Source organism: Pollachius pollachius, assembly GCF_949987615.1.
Source record: "Pollachius pollachius genome assembly, chromosome: 20".
NCBI lineage: Eukaryota > Metazoa > Chordata > Actinopteri > Gadiformes > Gadidae > Pollachius > Pollachius pollachius.
The window spans coordinates 15,805,482-15,827,552 of record NC_136953.1 but is presented as its reverse complement, the minus strand read 5'-3'; the positions used below and the strand labels follow the sequence as shown (position 1 = coordinate 15,827,552).

Sequence of the window (22,071 nt, the reverse complement as noted above, 5' to 3'; positions counted from 1 at the left end):
AAACTTTCTGAAGCGCAAGAGTGAGGCTGGTACAGTTCAGGACCTGCTAGCAGTGTACAAACTCCTAGATTCTGAAACGTTCCCTTCACTGAAAGCTGTTATGCAGGTTGCCTTGACAATACCAGTTAGCAGCAGTACATGTGAGCGGTCTTTTAGGGCCTTGCGTCGGCTCCATACATGGCTCAGCAGGACCACAGGCCAAAGCAGACTCCAGCACCTAGCTGTGCTGTCCATTGAGAAGGAGTTGCTCGAAAGAATTGAACACCGAAGGGTCATTGACAGGTTTGCCACCCTCAAAGTGCGGCGACATAGAATACCTCTCCCAAAGTAGATTGTATTACCTGCATACATGGAAGAGCCAAATGGGGATTCAGGGGAAGTACTATCAAAGATTTCCCTCTCTTTCTCTTTTTATATCTTTAATTTCTAAGTATTTTCAAGACCTTTGGACTTTTTGGGTTTACCTTGTTTTTTTTCTTCTTTTTTTTTGCTCTTGATGTGAAGCTTGTTTTATTATTAATTATTGATGACTCATATTGGTTTATGAAAGTTCAGATAGGTGTGCAACCAAGTAGATTAGAGATGGCCATTTGTAAATAATTTACAGAAGATGACTTACATTTTGTTGTCCAATTACCTGATACTTTGTTCAATGACAATAAAGTTTAATCTAATCTAATCTAATGACTGTTGATACAAAAGGAGGCACATGAAGTTAACGGTCAGGAAAACCATCTTAGTGAAGAAGGTGTTGTGTTTGTTACAGGGGGCTGTCTGTGTGAACTGTCTCAATAAAGCTGGTGTTCTAGAAAGGGCTCCAAAAAAAGAGAAAAAAATCAGGATTTCGGAGTTAGTTGAACCAATGTTAAAATGATAAAGTTATTGTATTATATGACATATTTTTTGTTTTTGTGTGGAAAAAAAGGGTGGGTGGTGGCAGTGGGGCTCATTGGGTGCTCAGCACCCCTAAAGCTCAGACCCTAGAATCGCCCCTGCTGAGCTGGATGACGTATTGTCCATGCGACCCTTCTTTCACATTAAACAATAAAAACGACGGCAAGCGGTTCATGTTGGTGCGATAGTCAAGTTGGGTTTGTGATCAAAAATCCCGCTCTCGTCACGGCGCGGGCTTTCCTGGTTCACCGGAGGAGGCGGGGCTGGGAGAGGGGTCTAGACCTCTTTAGAATAGGCTACTTTGCACACTCTCCCATGTTTTTATTTTTTTATGAATGAAGACACCTGCATGCAAGAATAAGTTCACGTCTGAGTGTAGGCTACAAACACGACTAACTATTTGTAAGTGCAAAAACGCCAACATATTCTTGGGGGTGGCAACAATCGTACTTGAGCACGGTTCGGGTGTGAAACACTTGGGCACGGTACAGATGGCCTAGTGTGAGTGCGCCCTTAAGCTGTGGCTTGGCCCTTGTTGCCAACATTGACCTAAGAAAAAAAGAAAAGGTCCATGGCTTGGTTGCCAAGCCTCCACCAATCAACTCAGTTCGGACTCCAGAACGGCCATATTTGTGGTCCAAAAATATGGGAGAGGAAAAAACAGAAATGGGGAAAAGCAAAAGCCCACAAATACATTGGAATGTAACACGTCCCCTTTAAGGAGAGGCTCACCAGATAAACGAAACGAGTCGTCACATAAAGTTGGTGAAACTTTAAGTTTCACTTTACTTTGCTCTGCTCTTCTCCTTGACATTGGTGAGTAAAGTGACCCTTACATCTCTGTTATATCTGTAATATATTTGTCTAATATATCTATTTACATATTTATCTTTAGCTACTCGTGAACCTCCTAAGTTGGCGCAATTTGATGGATTCGCTATCTCGGAATATTGGGCAACGCAAACTCTGTTTTCATCGCAAATTGTCCCGCTTAGCGCGCATGACGGTCGTCTCGTCACGCTAGTAAAACATTTGGGGTACTTTGAAGTACCCCAGATGTGATCTTTTCTTTACAGTTCAAAACGTATCTTCTATCATGTGTTGGTTCTAAATACTGTACATGCAACGTGATACAGGGAGTGGCTCTCTTATGATGACACTGAAGACAGCAGAGTCTTAAAATGATACCCTTTTCAGTCACCGTAAACACATTTGAACGATTGTCTATTGCAATGTAATGCAGTACAGGTCATACAGAAATGCGTTGAACAAGGAACCAGCGAAAAATAAACCTATTTCATAAATCAACCGTCACCGACGCATTGCGAAAACAACTACGTGTTTGAACATGTCCACACTCGCATAAAGGCACGTTATTCTCATCCAATTTGAATCCATTCAAATACGTTTTTGATCAATGCACATTTTATTAAAGGCAGTTCATCTGAAAGCTCAGAACAGAACTTCTTTCAACCCAATTATTAAAACTAAAAATCCAAATTAAAACCACCACAAACTAAATGCCCCTACAGGACATTACGATGAATATAAAACAAACAAACCCGTGACTGATCTAACTGTACAAAAAGATTGTTGTGCAAAACAGCAAGTGTGACCAAAAATAACAAGAACTAGAGGCGTTGTGGATTTAATTTAGTATTTCAATATTGATGCGACAATGTATTGCATATTTGCATTTAAGGCAACATCTATTGCACTGACCTAATGACTATATCACCCCACAGGTATTGTGATCAGAAGACATGAGTTTCATGAGACATGAGATCCAGTTATTCCAGCAAGAGACTTGCACAAAGGAAACACACCCAATAATTCAATGTATAATCAGCAACAAACTTGATAAGCTCAAACTATTGCTTAAGAAACATGACATTAATGGACTTTACCCATGCAAGGAGCTTAACGATGTGGTATCCCCTTTGATTGCTGCTGTTGCATTTCAAAAGGAGGACATTTTTTCTGTTCTTGTAAATGAAGCTGCAGACCCAAACACATGTTCACAAAATTTTTGGAAACCTTTGCATTTTGCTTCATTAATGAAAGTTCCAATTCATTTTGTGCATAAATTGCTGGTAGCAAAAGCTGATCCAAATGGAGCCAGTAATAAACAGATTCATTTTAATCTGACCCCACTGCAAACCGCTGCCATCAATGACAGAGATGATATTGCAAAAGCATTAATTGATGCAGGTGCAGTTGTTACAATATGTTCTATGACAAGCCCTCAACATGATGCTTACAATGACAAGTTATGTAAAATGATGCATCACTTAGCATCAAATGGTTTCCAAATCTGTTCAGAAATTAAGCACTTTGTTGATCTGGACCTTGCAGTCAGACGAAAGAGTCTTGAAGAGGTTTTCCAGATGTTTGATCATGTTATGCTGCTTAGGAATCCTCAGACACATCTCAGTATTCTTGATGTAATGTTAAGTGTCACTGGGCTAAAGCAGGCAGAATACCATAGTAAAAGTATCCAGTGGCTGAGGGACAACCATAAGATAAACCAATACATTGAGGAGGCTGTCAAACACTTTCAAAACCTTTCAAAAGAATTTCAGGCTTGTGTTGTTCGTAATCTACATAGTGTCTTTTGCACTTTGACAGAGATACCAAATAATGTATCACTGGCTTTCATACCAAAATTACTTGAGCTGCTTTCCACAAGAATGTTGAATCAGGGTATAGCGGAATTAGTTGTGGTTACACTCTATGTGATTGCACAGAAAACCAAAGTGAAAGATGACTGGGATTGGGATTTCATTAAGAATCTAGGCTCAGGAATTTCCTGCTTTATAAAGAATTATCCTTCAGCAAATGCAATTTATGCCTATGGCATTTTTGCAAACCTTGTTTCAACTGAACATGCCAACAGAATGTTAACATCGATTGGGTTAACTTCTGTGCCTGAAGGGATTCTTACCTCTGCAGAAATGAGGATGGATGACAATCTCAAAGAAGGTCTAAGGCATCTGCAGAAATATTTAATCCACCCAAGACCAGCATCAGAAGATTCCATATCAGCTGATAAAGAGCTTTTGGCACCCAAGAAAAAGAAGAAAAAGAAGAGGCGAAAGAGGAAACAGGAGGAGCAGAACGATGAACTGTACAACGCTTCAAGTGACCTCTCCACAGCTTCTGTCCAGGAATCTGTTGCGAATGCACTCCAACCTGTCATCCCCACATTTAGAAAAGAGCAGAAGTGGTTCAAAGTAAGTGAGAAATGGAGCAAGAAATTAGAGAAGCTCTCAAAAAGTGAGGATATCATCAAAGTTGGAAGCATATTGTTTGTGAACGATGAAGAATACCGCATAGCGACGGGGAGCGATGGAACTGAGGTCTTCCTTGGCCTCAGAGAGGATGGCACTGAGGTGGCAGTGAAGAGAATGTCTAAAACGAACGACAATGTGTTGAAGAACGAGAAATCATTCCTAAGACTTCCAGAGCTTGAACATGAAAATATTGTGAGATACATGGACTACGCCAAAGATACTAACTTTGGTTACCTTGCACTTCAACTGTGTGAGTGCACCCTGGAGGAATTCCTGAAACCTGATTTGAGAGAAAAACAGAAGAGAAATCTTGTTAAGGAGGTTTTATCTAGCTTGAGTGTGCTACATAGTCAGACTCCTCCAATCCTCCATCGGGATATTAAACCACAGAACGTCTTGTTAGGTAAGAAATGTGGACATTTTGCGTTTAAACTATTTTAATGTGAACAATATTGTCTTATCTTGGACAATGATATCTTCATTTTGCAGATGTTCGCGGCAAGGCACGTTTGGCTGATTTTGGCATCAGCAGAACGTTGCCCAAAGGGCAGACATCCCGGCACACAAAAAAAGCTGGAACAAAGTGCTGGATGGCAAGAGAGAATATAGATGAGGATGTTGATGTACCATGCAAGATGAGCGCTGACATACAGGTTTTTGTTATGTAAAAACTAATTGGTGAGTTAGTGTTTAACCTAAAACATTTTTCTTTCAGTATGAATTATTCTTCCTTTTTCATGTAGGTGGCAGGGATGTTGACATACTACATCTTATCTGGAGGACATCATCCTTTTGGCAGAGGCTGTAGATGTGAGAGCAACATTCTTGATGGTTTGTACAGTCTTGACCATGTTCAGGATTTGATCACAAAGGATCTTGTGAAGTGGATGATCAACAAAAATCCAAAAGAAAGGCCTACAGTGCAGCAATGCCTGGCCCATCCCTTCTTCTGGTCGACTTCAAGGTATTAAATTTGATGTATAATAGGAATTGACAACTGATGCATTTCATGAAATTGGGTCTTTTGGTTGACAATATTGGTTGTCAGCTTGCATTTTGTTTTCATGTATGAATGGTAATCCTTTATCAGAAAAATAGAATACCTAAAAAGTATCGGCAATGAAGAGGAGGTGAGAAACTACAAAGCGACGGACAAACGCCTCCTGGATGAACTGGATCGTGATGTAGAAGAGCCAAGCTGGAAGGACTGGAAACAAAAGGTGAAGCGCAAGTCATTTGTGTCTTTGTATTTGTGTATTCGTATTGTGAGAGAGGGAGAGAGGAAGAGAGACTGAGACTGAGCTTTGATGATGTTTCAGTTTCCACCGGAGTTGGTGCAGAAGATGGATGGCAAAGGGAAGTATTCTGAGAACACTGCGGGATTACTTCGCTTCATCCGCAACCTCCTTGAACACTAGTAAGTAAAGATCATCAGATCGGCTGCAAACATCCTTGAACTAATAACAGTCAACAACCCTAGTCAATTTCTATAAAACGAAATTGTAATGTTTTGTTCAATTGCAGATATTTGGAAACCCTAAACTATTGAGACAGATGTATTTCAGATAGTGATACATTATTATATGAAAATGATACCATTACAAATGATAATTAATAATAATCTTATTGTCTAGGGCAAAGAATTCAAACCAACATTGAGATGTAATAGAACGTGATTTGCAAATGGCAAAGGCTGCGATTAAAAAAATACGTATTTTGTTATTTGTTACTGACTGGAGATCAGTAAGATTCGTATTTCTTTTTCTTTTCCAATTCAATAGTTAAATAAAGACGTAATAATAACAATTCATGCATTAATTCATCTCAACACATAGGCCTAGTCTAACAGTAAGAGCGTTATATCTTGTAACGGCTTATACGTTGTCTGCTTCCAGTGTTCTGTTGGTCATACTATAGAATGATGTATTGCTTGTTAAGTTAATAATGCACAATATAAGGAACTTTTAAAGGACAAATCGCATACTTAATCGCAATCGCAATATTGGTCGAAATAAACGCAATTATATAGTTTCCCCAAATCGTTCCGCCCTAATATTGTCTATGTTCTACAGCCCTGAGGACGCAGAGCACATTGATTTGATGGCCACATTTCCTGATCTCTTCGGAGGCGTCTACGTTTTTGCCAAAAACAAAGGTTGGAACAGCAGGGTCAGCCTGAGAAGGATGTTTCAAGAGGAGGAGGAGGACGTCACATCCGGTGGTGGGATGAACACACTCAGCCTGGAGGACCGGGCTCCAGGCTTCTCTGTGCCTGTCCAGGAGTCAGGAGGACCCCCCCATTCAGTCACCGTCATACCATGACTGTCAGTGTCTGAATGGGGTGGGGGGGACGCTGTGAAGCATGGATGTGAGTTCCATCATAGAAAATGTCTCCTTCTGCAGCATTAGATAAAAGCATCTGTCTAAATCCACACGGTTCCTAATTTGTCTTCTTTATACCCTGACTTTGTCAATCAATCAACTATCTACAGTGAGAACTATTAATCTATCTTTCTCCAAATGTATTTTAAGAACAAGCTGTTTGATTAACTGGCAGATTCATAATTGTACTCTTGTATTGTGTGACTTTGTAAAGTTTCTTTAACTAAATTGAAAAGTTCTGAATTGAAAATAATAGCATGTAGTATTTTTGTCAGACGCTACTGCTGAGCCTTGGCCTCACTCTAATCGCTAAGGGAAATTGCCGCATCATGTGTAAGGATCAGGAACTGCAGAGCCAGAGCGGCATTTCTGCGGTCCGTTTTTTGTATAGCCTGCTTCTGTCAGGTTTTATCCCTCCATGCATAACATGTGAATTTGTTTTGTATTCTTGCAATTGCATATCAATAAAAACAGCCAGATTTGTGGAGTAGGCTTATGCGTGAAAATACGTCAAAATCAAGAAACTAACAACATGTGACTTTGAACAACCAATGAGAACGCAAACATGTAAATTCACAGGAATAGGTTGCATTCTACGTGGTGGCCTACAGGAGGCTCCAGAACCCCTTATACAGAATGCATGTAACAGTACACTTCGCCTTTAAGGAGTAGCTCACAGAGAAATGAAATGAAATGATGCATCACTTAGCATCAAATGGTTTCCAAATCTGTTCAGAAATTAAGCACTTTGTTGATCTGGACCTTGCAGTCAGACGAAAGAGTCTTGAAGAGGTTTTCCAGATGTTTGATCATGTTATGCTGCTTAGGAATCCTCAGACACATCTCAGTATTCTTGATGTAATGTTAAGTGTCACTGGGCTAAAGCAGGCAGAATACCATAGTAAAAGTATCCAGTGGCTGAGGGACAACCATAAGATAAACCAATACATTGAGGAGGCTGTCAAACACTTTCCAAACCTTTTAAACCTATATCAGCTTTTGGTTGTTCAGAATCTTCATTCTGTCTTTTGCACTTTGACAGAGATACCAAATAATGTATCACTGGCTTTCATGCCTAAATTACTTGAGCTGCTTTCCACAAAAATGTGGTTTCCAGAGGAACCAAATGTTCTTGTGGTTGCACTCTATGTGATTGCACAGAAAACCAAAGTGAAAGATGACTGGGGTTGGCATTTCATTAAGAATTTAGGCTCAGGAATTTCTAAATTTTTAATCAATAATCATACAGCAACTGCAATGTATGCCTATGGTATTTTTGCAAACCTTGTTTCAACTGAACACGCCAACAGAATGTTTACATCGATTGGGTTAACTTCTGTGCCTGAAGCGATTCTTACATCTGCAGAAATGGGGATGGATGACAATCTCAAAAAAAGTTTAAGGCACCTGCAGAAATATTTAGTCCACCCAAGCGCAGTATTAGAAGATTCCGTATCAGCTGATAAAGAGCTTTTGGCACCCAAGAAAAAGAAAAAAAAGAAGAAGCGAAAAAACAAACATGGGGAGCAGAACGATGAACTGCACAATGCTTCAAGTGACCTCTCCACAGCTTCTGTCCAGCTATCTGTTGCGAATGATCTCCAACCTGGCAACACCACATTTAGAAAAGAGCAGAAGTGGTTCAAAGTAAGTGAGAGATGGAGAGAGAAATTAGAGAATATCTCAAAAAGTGAGGATATCATCAAAGTTGGAAGCATATTGTTTGTGAACGATGAAGAATACCGCATAGCGACGGGGAGCGATGGAACTGAGGTGTTCCTTGGCCTCAGAGAGGATGGCACTGAGGTGGCAGTGAAGAGGATGTCTAAAACTAATGACAATGTGCTGAAGAACGAAGAATCATACCTAAGACTTCCAGAGCTTGAACATGAAAATATTGTCAGATACATGGACTACGCCAAAGATACTAACTTTGGTTACCTTGCACTTCAACTGTGTGAGTGCACCCTGGAGGAATTCCTGAAACCTGATTTGAGAGAAAAACAGAAGAGAAATCTTATTAAGGAGGTTTTATCTAGCTTGAGTGTGCTACATAGTCAGACTCCTCCAATCCTCCATCGGGATATTAAACCACAGAACGTCTTGTTAGGTAAGAAATTTGGACATTTTGCATTTAAACTTTTTATGGATTATGTTTTATGACAACAATATTGTCTTATCGTGGACAATGATATCTTCATTTTGCAGATGTTCTTCGCAAGGCACGTTTGGCTGATTTTGGCATCAGCAGAACGTTGCCCAAAGGGCAGACATCCCGGCACACAACAAGAGCTGGAACAAAGTGCTGGATGGCCACAGAGAATCTAGATAAATACGTTGATGTACCATGCAAGATAAGCGCAGACATACAGGTTTCTTTTTTTTTTCAGTAAAAATATTGGTGTGTTCAGAATACTTTTCTTTTTTAATTGTTTTCCTTTTTCATACAGGTGGCCGGGATGTTGGCATATTACATCCTATCTGGAGGACATCATCCTTTTGGCCAAGACTTTGAATGTGAGTTCAAAATTTACCACGGCCAGTACAGTCTTGAACATGTTCAAGATGTGATCGCAAATAATCTCATTGAATGGATGATCAACAAAAATCCTAAAGAAAGGCCTACAGTGAAACAATGCCTGGCCCATCCCTTCTTCTGGTCCAGACTAAGGTATTACGTTTTGATTATTTATATGAATTGACACCTGATGTACAGTGGGGCAAAAAAGTATTTATCCAGCCACCAATTGTGCAAGTTCTCCCACTTAAAAAGACGAGAGAGGCCTGCAATTTTCATCATAGGTAAACCTCAGCTATGAGAGACAAAATGAAAAAAAAAAATCCAGAAAATCACATTGTCTGATTTTTTAAGAATTCATTTGCAAATTATGGTGGAAAATAAGTATTCGGTCACCTACAAACCAGCAAGATTTCTGACTGTAACAGACCTGTAACTTCTTCTTCTTTAAGAGGCTGTTTACCTGTATTAATGGCACATGTTTGAACTCCTTATCAGTATAAAAGACACCTGTCCACAACCTCAAACAGTCACACTCCAAACTCCACTATGGCCAAGACCAAAGAGCTGTCAAAGGACACCAGAAACACAATTGTAGACCTGCACCAGGCTGGGAAGTCTGAATCTGCAATAGGTAAGCAGCTTGGTGTGAAGAAATCAACTGTGGGAGCAATTATTAGGAAATGGAATACATACAAGACCACTGATAATCTCCCTCGATCTGGGGCTCCACGCAAGATCTCACCCTGTGGGGTCAAAATGATCACAAGAACGGTGAACAAAAATCCCAGAACCACACGGGGGGACCTAGTGAATGACCTCCAGAGAGCTGGGACCAAAGTAACAAAGGCTACCATCACTAACACACTACGCCGCCAGGGACTCAAATCCTGCAGTGCCAGACGTGTCCCCCTGCTAAAGCCAGTGCATGTCCGGGCCCGTTTGAAGTTTGCTAGAGAGCATTTGGATGATCCAGAACAGGATTGGGAGAATGTCATATGGTCAGATGAAACCAAAATAGACCTTTTTGGTAAAAACTCAACTCGTCGTGTTTGGAGGAGAAAGAATGCTGAGTTGCATCCAAAGAACACCATACCTACAGTGAAGCATGGGGGTGGAAACATCATGCTTTGGGGCTGTTTTTCTGCCAAAGGACCAGGACGTCTGATCCGTGTGACGGAAAGAATGAATGGGGCCATGTATCGTGAGATTTTGAGTGAAAACCTCCTTCCATCAGCAAGGGCACTGAAGATGAAACGTGGCTGGGTCTTTCAGCATGACAATGACCCCAAACACACCGCCCGGGCAACGAAGGAGTGGCTTCGTAAGAAGCATTTCAAGGTCCTGGAGTGGCCTAGCCAGTCTCCAGATCTCAACCCCGTAGAAAATCTTTGGAGGGAGTTGAAAGTCTGTGTTGCCCAGCGAAGGCCCAAAAACATCACTGCTCTAGAGGAGATCTGCATGGAAGAATGGGCCAAAATACCAGCAGCAGTGTGTGAAAACCTTGTAAAGACTTACAGAAAACGTTTGACCTCTGTCATTGCCAACAAAGGGCATGTAACAAAGTATTGAGATGACCTTTTGTTATTGACCAAATACTTATTTTCCACCATAATTTGCAAATAAATTCTTTAAGAATCAGACAATGTGATTTTCTAGATATTTTTTTTTCATTTTGTCTCTCATAGCTGAGGTTTACCGATGATGAAAATTACAGGCCTCTCTCATCTTTTTAAGTGGGAGAACTTGCACAATTGGTGGCTGACTAAATACTTTTTTGCCCCACTGTATATCCAGAGATTGATTGCTGAGGTTTTTTTGACTTTTGTTGCAAATGTTTTAATGTGAATCCTTTATTAGAAAAATAGAATACTTAAAAATTATTGGCAATGAAGAGGAGGTGAAAAACTACAAAGCGACGGAAAAATGCCTCCTGGATGAACTGGATCGGGATGTAGGGGAGGCAAGCTGGAAGGACTGGAAATACAAGGTGAAGCAGAAGTCATTTGTTTCTTTGTATTTGTGTATTTGTATTGTGAGAGAGGGAGAGAGAGACACTGAAACTGATTTGATACTGTTTCAGTTTCCACCGGAGTTGGTGCAGAAGATGGACCGCAAAGGGAAGTATTCTGACAACACTGCAGGATTACTTCGCTTCATACGCAACCTCCTTGAACACTAGTAAGTAAAGATCATCAGATGGGCTGCAGACATCCTTGAATTAATAACCTTCACTAACCCTGGTTCATTTCTATACAATGAAATTGTAATGTTTTGTTCGATTACAGATATTTGGAAACCCTCAACTATTGAGACACGATGTATTTCAGAGCACCATAGATTATAACATAATATTGATACTATTGTAAATGATAATTTATAATAATCATATTGTCTATGTTCTACAGCCCTGAGGACGCAGAGCACATTGATTTGATGGCCATATTTCCTGATCTCTTCGGAGGCGTCTACGTTTTTGCCAAAAACAAAGGTTGGAACAGCAGGGCCAGCCTGAGAAAGATGTTTCAAGAGGAGGAGGAGGAGGACTTCACATCCGGTGGTGGGATGAACACACTCAGCCTGGAGGACCGGGCTCCAGGCTTCTCTGTGCCTGTCCAGGAGTCAGGAGGTCCCCCCCATTCAGTCACCGTCATACCATGACTGTCAGTGTCTGAATGGGGTGGGGGGGACGCTGTGAAGCATGGATGTGAGTTCCATCATAGAAAACGTCTCCTTCTGCAGCATTAGATAAAAGCACCGATCTGTCTAAATCCACGCGGTTCCTAATTTGTCTTCTTTATACCCTGACTGTGTCAATGGAATCAACTATCTACAGTGAGAACTATTTATGTATCTTGTTACAAATTAATTTTTTTGCATAAGAACAAGCTTTTTGATTACATACATAATCATACAGATTCATAATTTTACTCTTGTATTGTGTGACTTTTTAAAGTTTCTTTAACTAAATTGAAAAGCTCTGAATTGAAATAATAACATGTAGTATTTTAATCATTTTGAATATTATTATATACTTTGTCAGACGCCACTGCTGAGCTTTGGCCTCACTATAATCGCTAAGGGAAATTGGGCCATCGTGTGTAAAGATCAGGAAATGCAGAGCCTGAGCGGCATTTCTGCGGTCCGTTTTTTGTAAACTTTGTTTTTATCCCTCCATGCATAACGTGTGAACTTGTTTTGTATTCTTGCAATTGCATATCAATAAAAACAGCCACATTTCTGGAGTTGGCTTATACGTCAAATGCTCAATTAAATCATGTGTTTTTAGAAAACTAAAAATAGACATGGGGAATTAATTATGTTGAATGTGAATTTATTGTATTCTTTGTATTCATTATAATACATTCAGGATTCAGTAGTCTGATCCATCTCTGCCGAGGTTCTGCTGCTATATTTGTGGATAAACCTGAAACTGGTTTTAATAAATGAAAATATCCTATTCATTAAACTTCTGTGTGAATATATATAAAAATAAATAAAACTCACCTGCTAAACAAGAGCGAGTTAATCATATCAATTTTTTTTTTTGTTCTTTATCAATAATTTATCTACGATGTATAAAGCTTCTTAAGATCCCCTGAAAGGTGCTATATAATCGAAGTTATCTTATCATTAATCTTCACTCCGGCAACATGCCCACATCCGCGTATGACACGCCCACATCCGCTTATGACAACGCCCACGGTTCGTGACGTCACACGGTAAACAAACGGAGGTGGGGATACGTCACGCCAAGGGGAGGCACGGGGGAGAGAGAGATTCAACTGAGAGTCGAGGACTTCATAACCCGCTCCTATCTCAGCGGGAGGAGACCATGCACTCTCCGAAGAGGACGGAGAGTGACTGGCAGGGGCTGGTGTGCGAGGTGAGCGCTGTCACTCATCTGCTTTCATCTCTGCTCCATATGGGACCGGCCGACAGTGCATCTCGAAAACATCGCGAGATTCTTGTGTTCTCGCGATGTGCTCTCCTTGTTTCTATCTTTTCTTGGGATGTTGTCCTTGTGTTCTCGCGAGATGGTTGTATTTTCGCGATTTGCTCTCCTTGTTGCTATCTCTTTTTCTTTTGTGTTCTCCTTGTTTTCTCGCGAAGTTTACGAGACGCACTGTTCTTTAACCATTGAACTGAATGATCATTATTGTTGGGATATGAGCACTGGCACTCTGCCTTTCCTTCCCGCACCATCGCGTCACCAAAAGTTTATCTCGTGAAGATCGCGAGAACACCCTTATGTTCTCGCGATCCTTGCGGGACTGAATTTGTTCGTCCTTGTGTTCTCGCGATGTTTTCTCCTTGTTTCTATATATTTTTGTGTTCTCGCGATGTTTACGAGACGCACTGTTTTTTCACTATTGAATGAATGAACACAATAAAGTATTGTAAAATTAAATTAAAAAAGATAAAATAAAAAATATGCTGCACCTAAAGTCGTTTAGGCCTATATGTTTTTTTCTAACCCTTTTTTTGTTAATATCAGTATTATCATTGATACAATTACTATATCTTACTTTGCTTTTCACAAGAGGGTGATGTTCACTCATAACATAATATGCTTATAACAGTGTTGTAAATATTAATAACTCTTCCACCTGAATAAGTTGGTAAAAATTGAATTATGCCTTTTAAAACGATGCCCTAATCTAACGCCAAACCTCCCTTGCTAACGACTAACTAATGTGATACAATTGTTTTGCACAACAACGGACGTACTAATCTTTTCACGAATCTTCTTGGACATGCTGGCCAGTTCTTAGTGTGCAAGCGTAAACTGGAGAGTAAGAAGGATGCGCTGCTCATCCTGTCCAAGGAGCTGGATAACTGCCAGCAGGAGAGGGACCAGTATAAGCTGATGGCCAACCAGCTCCGGGAACGCCACCAGGGACTCAAGAAGAAGTACAGAGAACTCATCGTGAGGAAGAAACACACAAGCGACATTGCTCTTTTTTACACCTCTTGGTTCCGGTTCTTCCAGTATGGCCTCTTCACACATTACCATCCCCTCTTTTTATGATTGCTTGCTTATCAAAAGATTTTTATTGAGTTTGTCTTATTTCAACAAACATTCCCAGGGTTGGGCATATATATATATATATATATATATATATATCAAAATTAACTACAGTGCCATTTCAAATTTGACAGTAATGACAAAAGCAACCCACCCGTCACACCCTCTTATTATCAAACCCAGGCGTTAGCGCTTTAAGGGGCTCGTTTATTGCGGTTCGATTCCCCTTTTGAGTCTCAAATGTCAACACAAAAACTAAAATGTACTTTTCCTCAACAAAAAACAACACAAATCCAATAATCCCGAATCGCGGTTGTGCATTTCAGGACGGCGGCGATCCGTCCTTGCCGCCAGAGAAACGCCACCTGGTAAGTGGTTACCAAGTCCCGCCACCGCCAAATCACAGTCCAGCGGCCGGCCACACAGCTTATTCAAGCCTTTATTATTATGTTGCCAAACGACACAAATCGTCTGGAATTCATTTTGGTGATTCGGCTCACACAGGACAGTACATGACCACACAGAAAAAGGGAGGCAACAAGTCTGACTGGACACACACAAAAGACATCACATAAAAAATAGACACGTGCGTCTGAAAAGACAATGAACAAATAAGTAGCTAAGACCAAGTGCTGATGCATTTACATCCCCGGAGGAGGGGGACATAGGTTCGTAAGCAGAGCAGATAAGGAGTGTGGCTGGCCATTAAGGGCCCTCACAGCCTGAGGGCCGGGTGGACCTGGACCTGATGTTAGAGGGGTGAAAAGGGAATCAGCGGGGTGAGACGAATCTGCGACTATGTTTTGACTAGGCGGGTGTTGTAGATGTCACTGATGTCGGAGGTCTAGCCCAATGATTGTGGATGCTGACCAAGCCGACCGGCGGGTGTGTGTGTGTCACATGATGATGATGATGATGATGATGATGATGATGATGGAGCGACACCGGCCCTCCCCCCAGGTCAATCTGGCCCAGCTGCTGAGAGACTCCAGGGAGCGGGGCAGGAAGCAGGCCGAGGAGGTGAAGGAGCTCACCCAGAGGCTGAGCGACGCCCAGGGGGACAACAAGGTGAACCGCCGCCAGGCGCGCACGCACGCACGCACGCACGCACGCACGCACGTACGCACGCACGCACGCAACACACCACACACCACACACACACACACACTGACACACTCCCTTCCTCTTCCCTCTGCACACACACACACACACAGACACACACAGACAAACACACACACACACACACACACACACACACAAACACACAAACACACACAAAGAACATTTAAAATGTTCTGTTCCATATAATCTCTCTATCTCATTGGTCCTTCCCTCTTTCTCTCTCCCATTGGTCCCTTCTCCCTCTCTCTCTCCCTCTCTCTCTCCCATTGGTCCCTCCCTCTCTCTCTCCCATTGGTCCCTCCGTCTCCGTGGCGACCGGGCAGCTCCTGAGGATGAGCATCACGCGGCAGCGGCTTGGCGACCAGGACGTGGGTGTGCGCCACTTCCCAGCCTACGAGCGAGAGGACCTGGTTCTACAGCTGGAGCGGGCGGGGCTACAGGTGAGGGGGCGGGGCTACAGGCAAGGGGGCGGGGCTACAGGTGAGGGGGCGGGGCTACAGGTGAGGGGCGGGGCTGCAGGTGAGGGGGCGGGGCTACAGGTGAGAGGGCGGGGCTGCAGGTGAGGGGGCGGGGCTACAGGTGAGAGGGTGGAGCTACAGGTGAGAGGGCGGGGCTACAGGTGAGAGGGTGGAGCTACAGGTGAGGGGGCGGGGCTACAGGTGAGAGGGCGGGGCTACAGGTGAGAGGGTGGAGCTACAGGTGAGAGGGCGGGGCTGCAGGTCAGCAGGCGGGGCTGCAGGTGAGAGGGTGGGGCTGCAGGTGAGGGGGCGGGGCTACAGGTGAGAGGGTGGAGCTACAGGTGAGAGGGCGGGGCTACAGGTGAGAGGGTGGAGCTACAGGTGAGAGGGCGGGGCTACAGATGAGAGGGCGGGGCTACAGGTGAGAGGGTGGAGCTACAGGTGAGAGGGCGGGGCTACAGGTGAGAGGGTGGGGCTACAGGTGAGAGGGCGGGGCTACAGGTGAGAGGACCTGGTTTCTGGTTGTGGTTCCTTGTGACCGTTCCTGTTGAAGGTTCTTGTGGTTCTTGGTGACGGTTCCTGGTGACGGTTCTTGTGGTATCTGGTGACGGTTCTTGTGGTATCTGGTGACGGTTCTTGTGGTATCTGGTGACGGTTCTTGTGGTATCTGGTGACGGTTCTTGTGGTATCTGGTGACGGTTCTTGTGGTATCTGGTGATGGTTCTTGTGGTTCCTGGTGAAGCCTGGTGATGGTTCCTGTGGTTCCTGGTGACGGTTCCTGTGGTTCCTGGTGACGGTTCTTGTGCTTGCTGGGGACGGTTCCTGTTCCTGGGGACGGGTCCTGTTCCTGGTGAAGGTTCCTGGGGACGGTTCCTGCGGTGGAACCCTGGCTCATGGTTCCCCCCCAGGTGGTGGAACCCCGGCTCATGGTCCCTCCCCCCAGGTGGTGGAGGCGGAGCAGAGCGTGGAGGTCCTGGCGGACGAGCTGCAGGACGTGAAGGCGGAGCGAGATGCGTTCCGGGAGAAGGCGGAGCGCCTGAACGGGGAGCTCAACCACATCCTGGGGGCCCCCGGGGACCCCATCCTCGACCTGGACGCCCTCTGCACCGAGAACAGGTGCGTGTGTGTGTGTGTGTGTGTGTGTGTGTGTGTGTGTGTGTGTGTGAGAGTGATTGAGTGAGTGAGGAGATGATGACGGGATCCTCTGTGTGTGTGTGTGTGTGTGTGTGTGTGTGTGTGTGTGTGTGTGTGTGTGTGTGTGTGTGTGTGAGAGTGATTGAGTGAGTGAGGAGATGATGACGGGATCCTCTGTGTGTGTGTGTGTGTGGGGGGGGGTGTGTGTGTGTGTGTGTGTGAGTGAGTGAGTGAGATGATGACGGGATCGTGTGTGTGTGTGTGTGTGTGTGTGTGTGTGTGAGTGTGTGTGAATGTGTATGCATCTGTTTTTGTGTGTTTGTGTTTGGATAATCCCATCGAGACATTAATTGATTAATGAAATAATCCAAAATAAAGATAACGTTCATGAAAATGTATCTCACCAAGCTAAACATAACATCAGATATGAATTCTATGGGATCTATAGTTTTCTATTTATCAATCAACACATACATTCACTCCTATCAAACCCATGACTGGGCTGTCCTCGTTGGTTCTCCGTCCCTCCGTCTGAAGGTATTTACACGAGCGCTTCGGCCAAGTGCAGGAGGAGGTCAGCCTCCTGAAGACCAACATCGTGAAGTACAAGGTAGGACCGCTCGCTCGTGTCTCAGCTCATCGCTCAGCGCAGAAACCCCGCTGACTGCTATCCCCCCCCCCCCACACACACTCAGACCGCCCTGGAGAAGAGGAGATTCCCCCAGGGGCAATCCAGCGTGGGACTGACCGGCGTTCTCTCCGCCAAACAGGGTAAATAAAACCATCACAGAAGAGAAACATTTGCATTTACATTCAGGGCTTTTAGCAGACGCTTTGATCTAAAGTGGCTTACAATAAGTACATTTGTCAGAAGAAAGAGGATCAACAATATATCGCTGTCAGTACAGTCAGGATGTTCAAAGAACCACGTGCCAAGCACTAACTATCACTAGGTTAACCCATTCCCCGTACACAACAACGATAGCTAGGATTAGATCCTACACAACTAAGTACTATAACTAAGTATGGCATACAATAAGTGCGTACATTAAGTGCCAGGACGTACAACATGCAATAAGTAGGAGGGCTGGGAGGGGGTGGCTATGAAGAGTGTAGGTGAACTCTGAACAGGTGAGTCTTGAGTTCTTGAGCTGGTTCCACCACTGCAGGGCCAATAAAGAGAAGAGTTGGGACTTTGATGATCGAGAAAGAGCACGAAAATGAACAAACGCAGTCCCCCTCTGCTTCTTCCCTCTGCGGCATGTGTGCCTATGTGATGAACAGGTGAGGTGTATTTACCGAACCAATCGGGGCAAGAGATGACCTGATTGGTCAGAAATGAGCCGGGAGCGGTCAACATCTTTGATTGGCCACAGTCAACCGGATCCCAGATATTCTCCCAGAGCAAATCACCCACTAATAGCAGACGGACGGCTTTGACAAACAGAGTCCCACCTGCAACTCTGACTTCGATTTTCCCACTAACAAAATCGACGTGTCCCAGTTGTTTTAAAGCCACAAACAGCTTCTGGAACGACAGACTAATGTGTAGCAGTGGGAGCCTCCCATTCAGTGCAAGTAGCAGGCCGTTTTGACTGACAGCTGACAGCACAAGTGAGGCAGAGGCGGGAAAAACGAGCCAGGGGAGGCGGTCGGGAAGTGTGCTTTACCCGGCGACGGCTACCTCGCTGTAATGTGTGTGTGGCACGCCCGCCACCGCTTGTCTGTCTCTCGTCTCGTCTCGTTTCGCCCCCAAACCCCCCGGTCCCTCGTTTAAACGTCTGACTCCGTTGCGCTCCTCTCGTTTTGTACCTTCGTTCGTTCGTTCGTTCGTTCGCTCCGTTCTTGTCCGTCCCTCGTTTGATTTCCCCCTCCGGCCCCATCGGTTCGCCTCTCTCTTCTGTCCTCGTCGCCCGCTCAGTGTTCTGCTCCTGCTGCTCGCTTCCATTTCTCTCCCGTTTGAGTGCGGCGTTGTCCCTTAAGTAGCAGAGGTGCTGTCCCCCCATGACCCGGCCCGGGTAGGACAGCACACAGCCAATGAAGCCTAACAACCACACTAAACCCAAAGGTGTGAAGCTTCCCTCCACGCGCTGAGAGTAATTATCATCCGGGAGCTATTGCCGGATATCCGTCTTTTTTTAATTGTGTCTTTAATTAGCCATGATGCCATGTTCTCATCCTCCTCCCCCTCCCTCTCCCCTCTTACCTATTCTCCATCCCTCTCTTTCCCTCCCTCTCCCCTAACCTTCCCCCCCTCCCCCCTCTCCCCTTCTCTCTCCTTCCCCTCTCCTCCTTCCCCTCTCTCCCCCTCTCCCCCTCTCGCTTATCTCTCTCTCCCTCTCCCCTGACCTCCCCCCCTCTCTCCCCTTCACCCCTGACCTCCTCCTCCCTCTCTCCTCTCTCTCTCTCTCCCCTGACCTCCTCCCTCTCTCCTCTCTCTCTCTCTCCCCTGACCTCCTCCTCCCTCTCTCCTCTCTCTCTCTCTCCCCTGACCTCCTCCCTCTCTCCTCTCTCTCTCTCTCTCTCCCCTGACCTCCTCCCTCTCTCCTCTCTCTCTCTCCCCTGACCTCCTCCCTCTCTCCTCTCTCTCCTTCTCCCCTGACCTCCTCCCCCCCAGTCCAGGAGCTGCTCCTGGAGGAGCGGGGCTGTAGCCTTCCCGCCACGCCCCAGTCCATCAGCGACCTGAAGGCCCTGGCCACCGCCCTGCTGGACACCATCCACGAGAAGAACCTGGTGGTCCAGCACCAGAGACACACCAACAGGTCTGCCCCCCCCCCCCCCCACGAGAAGAACCTGGTGGTCCAGCACCAGAGACACACCAAACCAGACAGAGGTTCCGGTGTGACCCCGGGTGTGTGTGTGTGTGTGTGTGTGGTGTCTCCACAGGATCCTGGGGAACCGAGTGGCGGGTCTGGAGAGGAAGCTGAAGACCCTGGAGGTGTCCGGGCTCTGGAGTCTCCCAGGTGCCCCCCTCCCTCCTGTATCACACCCTGTACACAAGGCAACACACACTGACACACACTGACGCACACTGACGCACACTGACACTCACTGACACACACTGACACACACTGGGATGGATCTGTGTGGAGGGTAATAGGGGGGTACTGCTGAACGATGGAAGTGGGGCGCTCCGTGGTTACACCCCTGCTTGGGTTGACCGAGGCTCAGAGCTGAGGTTAAGACTGATCAATTGTTTTATTTATTTTCTTTTATTTAGATGAGTGTGTGTGTGTGTTTGTGTGTGTGTGTGTGTGTGTGTGTCTCTCTCGCATGCTCTCTCCCTCTCTGTCTCTCCCTCTCTGTCTCTCCCTCTCTCTCTCCATCTCTCCCTCTCTATCCTCTCCCTCCCTCTTCCCCCCCAACCCTGTCACTCCCTCTGTCTCCCTCCCCCTCCCTCCCTCTCTCTCTCACTCGCCCTCTTTCTCTCTCTCTCCCTCCCCCTCTAACCCTCTCTCCCTTTTCCTTTTCTCTCTCTCTCTCCCTCACTCCGCCTCCCTCCCTCTCTCTCTTTCACTCCCTCCCTCTCTCTCTCCCTCTCCCATCTCCTTCTCCCCCTACCGCTCTCTCTCCCTTTCTCCCTCTCCCTCCCTCCCCCTCTTCCTCCCTCCCTCCCTCCCCCTCTCCCTCCCTCTCTCGGCTGCGTCTCAGGCTTGACCTACTGCGTGTCCCTGGGAATTGGGAGTATGTGTTCCTTCTGCCCCACTTAGCCCATGCATGCCCTTCACTGGGCCCTGCCAAGCATCTTCTGGGCACCCACCCAGAATGGGCGCCACCTCATGCCCACCACTCCAATGTGTCCGCCCGATTGACCCCCCCCCCCTCCCACACACACACACACACACACACACACACACACACACACACACACACACACACACACACACACACACACACACACACACACACACACACACATTCACCCAGTGTGCGTGGGGTGGCCATGATACCATCAATTGGCGTCATTGAAGCCCCCCTGCTGTTTCCCCCGTGCTTCTCTGCCCGGTCGTTGACTCTTGAGACAAACGGCTCGTCTCAAAGCACCACAGCTCAAGAGGTCACGGGCTGCAGAGAGGCGATGATTGCAATCATCGCATGATATGATTTGTTGATGGTTATGTTGACGATGTCTTTGGAAAGCAGTCCTCCTTCAACAGCTCCAAGTTGAATTTGTTTTTACAAATCAGTGAGAACGTATTTCGACTCGGAATACATTCGGTACGTCAAAAAAAGCAACAATAAGCAAATTCAAATCAAATCGGTTCTGGGCGCGACCACCAGAGGGGGGTGTTGCTCCGCGTATGAGGGGCCCAGAGACGGCAGAGCCGGCTGCTGGGTGGAAGTGGCCCGTCACGAGACCGTCATTCCCGCCGCCATAAAAACTGACAAGCATCCATTACTGGAAATGATTGCACACATTACAAACACATTTAGGAGAATGTGGCGTTATTAGGGAATCTGTAGACGGGGAGCCCAGCGGCCGCCGTCCACCGTCGTTAGCGAGGTGGCGAGTGATGGCGAATAGAGATACTTGATTATCTGAGGTGTTGATGAGATATGAACGGGCTGGGGGGGGGGGTTAGGAGGCTCGACGGCGCGTCCCGGAGTGAGAAAGGTGTTTTACTTCAGGATAAGTAAGGGAGTCCCCCCCCCTGGAAAATGAACAATGACAGTGATGGAGAATCCTGGACAGGCTTTGTGATGTGATTGGCTCAACCCTTAGCACCTCCCACTGCCCACCCCGCCCCCCCCCCCCCTCAATGGGTCACATGACAGCGGGGAAACCATGACACTCCCAACTGAAACCCTGTCCCCACTCACATCTCTCTCTGTCTGTCCCTCTGTCTGTCTATATCTCTCTCTCGCTCTGTCTGTCTGTCTGTCTGTCTGTCTGTCTGTCTGTCTGTCTGTATCTCTCCCTCGCTCTCTTCTCTGTCTGTCTGTCTCTCCCAAAAGGACGGCAAAGAGGGGGGGGTGTGTTGTTGGGCGAGTTAGGCCCGGGGGGCGTGTCTTCAGCAGAGGTAGCAGACAGCGCTGCACTAGAGCCAGACAGTGTGTGCGTGTGTTTGTGTGCATGTCCCCATGTGTGTGTGTGTGTGTGTGTGTGTGTGTCTGTGTGTGTTTGCGCATGCGTGTGTGCGCGCGTGTGTGTGTGTGTGTGTGTGTGTGTGTGCTGGACCATGGCCTCTCCTCCTCCTCCTCCCAGTGTCCTTGGCTGTTTCCGTGATATGGAGTTTTATG

At 45.7% G+C, this 22,071-nt stretch overlaps 2 protein-coding genes and 1 long non-coding RNA gene across 3 annotated transcripts in view; all 3 read left to right on the top strand.

Annotated features, from left to right (window-relative positions):
• The first annotated feature begins 1,633 nt into the window (after positions 1 to 1,633).
• On the top strand, positions 1,634 to 7,056 carry LOC307091406. Its single transcript, XR_013812734.1, has 7 exons — positions 1,634 to 1,710; positions 2,640 to 4,590; positions 4,677 to 4,840; positions 4,931 to 5,151; positions 5,278 to 5,407; positions 5,507 to 5,604; positions 6,260 to 7,056. It is a non-coding gene; the product is annotated as an uncharacterized lncRNA (long non-coding RNA).
• A 1,421-nt stretch (positions 7,057 to 8,477) lies between these two features.
• On the top strand, positions 8,478 to 12,539 carry LOC307090880 (uncharacterized protein; the record flags this gene model as incomplete). The annotated part of the gene is made up of 6 exons (XM_079757678.1): positions 8,478 to 8,526; positions 8,778 to 8,941; positions 9,020 to 9,240; positions 10,948 to 11,077; positions 11,171 to 11,268; positions 11,496 to 12,539. 6 exons carry the CDS (start codon positions 8,478 to 8,480, stop codon positions 11,746 to 11,748), a joined length of 915 nt encoding a protein of 304 aa, XP_079613804.1. The 3' UTR covers positions 11,749 to 12,539.
• A 328-nt stretch (positions 12,540 to 12,867) lies between these two features.
• Positions 12,868 to 22,071, top strand: part of ccdc149a (coiled-coil domain containing 149a) — a 14,122-nt gene continuing 4,918 nt past the window's right edge. Inside the window, exons 1-10 of the mRNA XM_079757890.1 lie at positions 12,868 to 12,973; positions 13,856 to 14,017; positions 14,443 to 14,484; positions 15,077 to 15,184; positions 15,562 to 15,678; positions 16,640 to 16,812; positions 17,368 to 17,440; positions 17,526 to 17,601; positions 19,448 to 19,592; positions 19,717 to 19,793. Of these exons, the coding sequence (XP_079614016.1) occupies positions 12,923 to 12,973; positions 13,856 to 14,017; positions 14,443 to 14,484; positions 15,077 to 15,184; positions 15,562 to 15,678; positions 16,640 to 16,812; positions 17,368 to 17,440; positions 17,526 to 17,601; positions 19,448 to 19,592; positions 19,717 to 19,793 (1,024 nt within the window). The 5' untranslated portion in view covers positions 12,868 to 12,922. The remainder of the gene's footprint in view (positions 12,974 to 13,855; positions 14,018 to 14,442; positions 14,485 to 15,076; positions 15,185 to 15,561; positions 15,679 to 16,639; positions 16,813 to 17,367; positions 17,441 to 17,525; positions 17,602 to 19,447; positions 19,593 to 19,716; positions 19,794 to 22,071) is intronic.